This window comes from Merops nubicus, unplaced genomic scaffold (genome assembly GCF_000691845.1).
Source record: "Merops nubicus isolate BGI_N331 unplaced genomic scaffold, ASM69184v1 scaffold10906, whole genome shotgun sequence".
NCBI lineage: Eukaryota > Metazoa > Chordata > Aves > Coraciiformes > Meropidae > Merops > Merops nubicus.
The window spans coordinates 6174-10096 of NW_008615649.1; the positions used below are offsets into that span (position 1 = coordinate 6174).

At 37.8% G+C, this 3923-nt stretch overlaps 1 protein-coding gene across 1 annotated transcript in view; it reads left to right on the plus strand.

Annotated features, from left to right (window-relative positions):
• Positions 1 to 649: 649 nt before the first annotated feature.
• MMRN1 (multimerin 1) overlaps positions 650 to 3923 on the plus strand; it is a gene marked incomplete at its 5' end in the record, with an annotated part of 27469 nt that continues 24195 nt past the window's right edge. Inside the window, 2 exons of the mRNA XM_008942589.1 lie at positions 650 to 769; positions 2933 to 3039. Coding sequence (XP_008940837.1) covers positions 650 to 769; positions 2933 to 3039 — 227 coding nt within the window. The remainder of the gene's footprint in view (positions 770 to 2932; positions 3040 to 3923) is intronic.

The window sequence follows — 3923 nt, forward strand, 5'->3', positions numbered from 1 at the left end:
ACCAAAAACTGGCCTTGCACTCCTGTGTCCTGTGCAGTGGTGATCAAGTGTTTGATCACTTTGCATGTGACTTCATTCTCTGGGCAGGAAGCCAGTGACACAGGTAAGTTTGGAGCTCTGGCACGTTCTCTCTGTGCATGGCTTTGACTTCAGAGTGCACTGCAAAGCACAGCCTACATTTACTCACAATATGGCTGAGAAAAAGGAGGAAGAGTAGAAATGTCTGTTCATAAAGTGAAAGATGGGGCGGTTAAAAACTTTAAAAAAAATCCTTTGAATTCTGGATAAGTGTCTCTGTAGTTCAAAATGAACGTGTATTGTAAGACCTGTCATTACTCTGGTCTAGAAGAGCTGCTTTGTACTTGGTGCTCCACAAATATTTACAAAGAAAAATTTAGATTTGCAATATAAATATAAGCAGAAATGGGGAAATGATTGTCTGTCTTCTTTGTTGTAATGAGTAGCTGAAGCACAAAGACTAATTGCCCAAGACTACATTGGCAGTCTGTGAGAAACCCAACTTAACTTTCGTAACTTAGTCCTATCCCTAAATAATGGGTTTAACCTTCCCCTTTAAGTATCAATTATCTTCCTATTGTGGGAAGTGTTATTTGTACTTTTAATTGTATTTCCCTTATGTATCTTACAGGAATTGGTGTGCTTATGTCCACACCAGACTCTTACCTACAGTTGTCGTGGACAACCTGGAAACCTTCTCATCAGGCAGAGCGAAGCCTTGCACTTGGCATATTGGATCCTGTCCTCAGAGGTGTGTACAAGTAGGCAGAAAGAGTACTAGCAAGTACTTTAATCACCACCAGCTGCATAATTAACACAACCATGACTTTAGAAATTAAAATGAAAACAGAATGGAGTAGATTAGCATGCTTCCAGGCTTCATCTTCACATGTCTCTATAGCAAGTGTAGATCATAGCTCATGATTTGTTAAGCCTTCAGTCTGGCACCCTTTAATCAGTTCAAAGTCTTCAAATCAGCCCACTACCTGCTCCCCTCTTCCAGAGTGCTGCAAAGAAAGGTGAACGTGTACAAAGGTTTAAAGTACATGTGGAGAAGAAAATCCTTTCCGTGCAATTTTCCAGGCTTGTGCTTTTTTGGAGCAAAAGGCTTCCCTGAGAGGCACACATTTTTGTTATTTCTTTCCTGGGTGCTTACTTCTGTCCTTGGTGGTTTGGTTGCCTCACTGTATTCTCCAAACATCTAATTGCAGTAGTGAGTGAGATTGGGTTTTAATGCATGGGCCTGGAAAAAGGCAAACTGAAACAGCACCAACAAAACAGAGGTTGTAACATTTTTCCCTTGAAAATTTTCAAAAGCTTTTTACAAGGTATTTTAACTGTTCTAAAAATTGTCCTCTAGGTGGTATGACAGAACACGCTTAAAGGTTTAGGAGAAACCAGGAATAGAGTATTCTCAGGATCTGGTGAATTTGAAATACAGTCCATAGTGTTGCAAAATTGTAAAGTGGACCTGCTGGTTGAAATGTTGCCACTTTTTTTCCCATTCAGTCCAGAAGATTCACAGTAAATCTGATTTCTTTTATTTTTGTAGGAAAATTAGCTCCTTGTTGTGCTTCTCCTGTAAACAAGCCTCTACTATATACATTTCTGAGACTTGTCTATGTGGAGAGTTATTTTTCAAGTAACTATTCCTGATTAACTCCTTTGATGGGCACTTCATTATTATGAGTGTTTTCAGGAATGGATTATGCTAATGCATAATAAGGTAGCTTTATCATAAAATAAGGCCATCCATACAGCAAAATAACCGAGAACTCTCTTGATTTCAGTTCACCTTAATCTTCATTGAGTTCTTGCTGCTGAAAAAGCCATTTCTCAGAGGCAAAGCTGATTGGGGACACATGCAAAGCTCCTGCCAGCTGCTATGAATTTTAATATATATAATACTACATCCCTTGTGAAGGGGTGACAAGATTAATTACAGTGTAAAACAAGGTTGCATTTTTTAATTCATTGGGAAGACAGTTTTTTGGTCTGACAGCCTTCAAATTTGTCCCCTTTTCTAGAATGATTTAGGCAGGTTTTGTGTGTCCAAAACAGTTCTGTGACCATTTTATCGTTGTGTTTTCTGAGATTTGATGTGTCCCTCATGTTCATGTTTATCAACTAGCAGAACTATGAGATATTCTTTTTATTCGAACTTTGTATTTAACGTATGAAAAGCAGCAAATAGACTTGCTGTAGCATCTTCTGTACGCCCTACTGCAGCATGTTTATTCTGAATTGACTTCTCTGTCAAGTTAAGAAATCTAAGAGAAGTTATGGGGTAGCCAGGACACGCAGACTGTGGTGGAACACAAACAAAATTGCTGCTGCCTCTGCAGTTCCATGTTGTAAAAGTAATAACTGAGGCATTATAATTACATACACATATCCTCCTTACGTTGACTTCCAGAGTGGAAAATGTCATGCTTTATTGGATTAGTGTCTTGTTTAAAATAGCCAGAATGGAAGGCATCCAGTGTGCTCTAAATGTGAACGGATGTGGCATAAATTCATAGTGCATGCTTTTTTTTTTCATTGATTTCAAAGAAAATGGTGTAGCACAGTTGTATTTTTTGCACATTCTGTCCTGTTTAGTAGATATTAATTATCATGTCTTCCATAAAAGTTAGTAGTGTTTAACTCCTGAATAAGGTATTCAGGGAAGAAGTCTGACAGCACTAAATGGACGTCAGGTTCTTTTAAAATCCATGCAGATGATCTGAGGGCTGTAATATTAAAACTGTGATCGCTATTGAAACGCCAAACTCTAGTTAGGTTTCACTTTCAGTTCCAAGCAGTTAATGAAAGGATATATTTGACATGAAAGAGAGCATAATATAGTTGTGCAGGTATCCTGCAACTCCTGTTTGGTCACCTAAAATGGATTTAAAATGTTCTTATTTTGCAGGTCCCAAGCAGCAACACACCAAGCCTACAGAATCAAACATAAAATAGTGACATCGCTGGACTGGAAGTGCTGTCCTGGCTACAGTGGGCAAAACTGCCAGTCTAAAGGTGAATAGAGTTGTAAGGGTTTGAAACTATTCACTTCAACAAAAGAAGACAATGCTGTCTGATTTGTGAACCAATGGCTCTGCTGAAAATCAATACAGTCCTTCCTGTTAATATAAAACCAGGAAAAATGGATGGTAAACTAAAATGCTTTAGGATGTTGACTCTTCCCTGCACATGAATTTCTGGAGTAGCTATGCAAAATGTCCTTTCTTCTCCTCCATTATAAATAAAACTCATAAAATCTTCAGCCTTATTCCATTTTGCTAAAATATGGAGTTTGCATTCCACAGCGTCTCTACTTTTGACCTTTTAGTTATTGAGTATTGCAGCACTGGGGAAGTAAATTCCAGGTCCTCTATTGAATACTTGCTGTAAAATTCATCTACAGCACTGTGACTCTTCTGGCTTTCAGTTTCAGGCTTTAAAAAGATGTTTTATATATGATAAAATAACGTATCAGCTTTGTTTCCCCCTGAATTGAGTAGGACTTTTGTTGTTCATTACAACAGTGACTGAAGTTTACTAAGTATTACACATGATTCCTGTATAATTGTGCCCTTTTTTATGACAGAATAGAATGTTTTACCTCTGCCCTGGTGATCAAACATATAGCAACGTACTGTAGTTTAACATGTATAATAGCTATTTCTTTGCTGCTGGCCTTAAACAAGTAGCCCATGAAAAATAAGATACAGCATCAGCATACATATTTTAAATAAATGAATATTACAAGAAAGGCCATTAGATATGGTAGAGAATTCAATCAGCAGTGGCAAAGTAGAGACTATGATTAAAAATTAATGTACAGGAATGAAGAGAAATCACTGTTATTCACATCCAAGAGGGAAATCTCAAGGCTGAAGAGCCAGAACCTCAGCACGAAC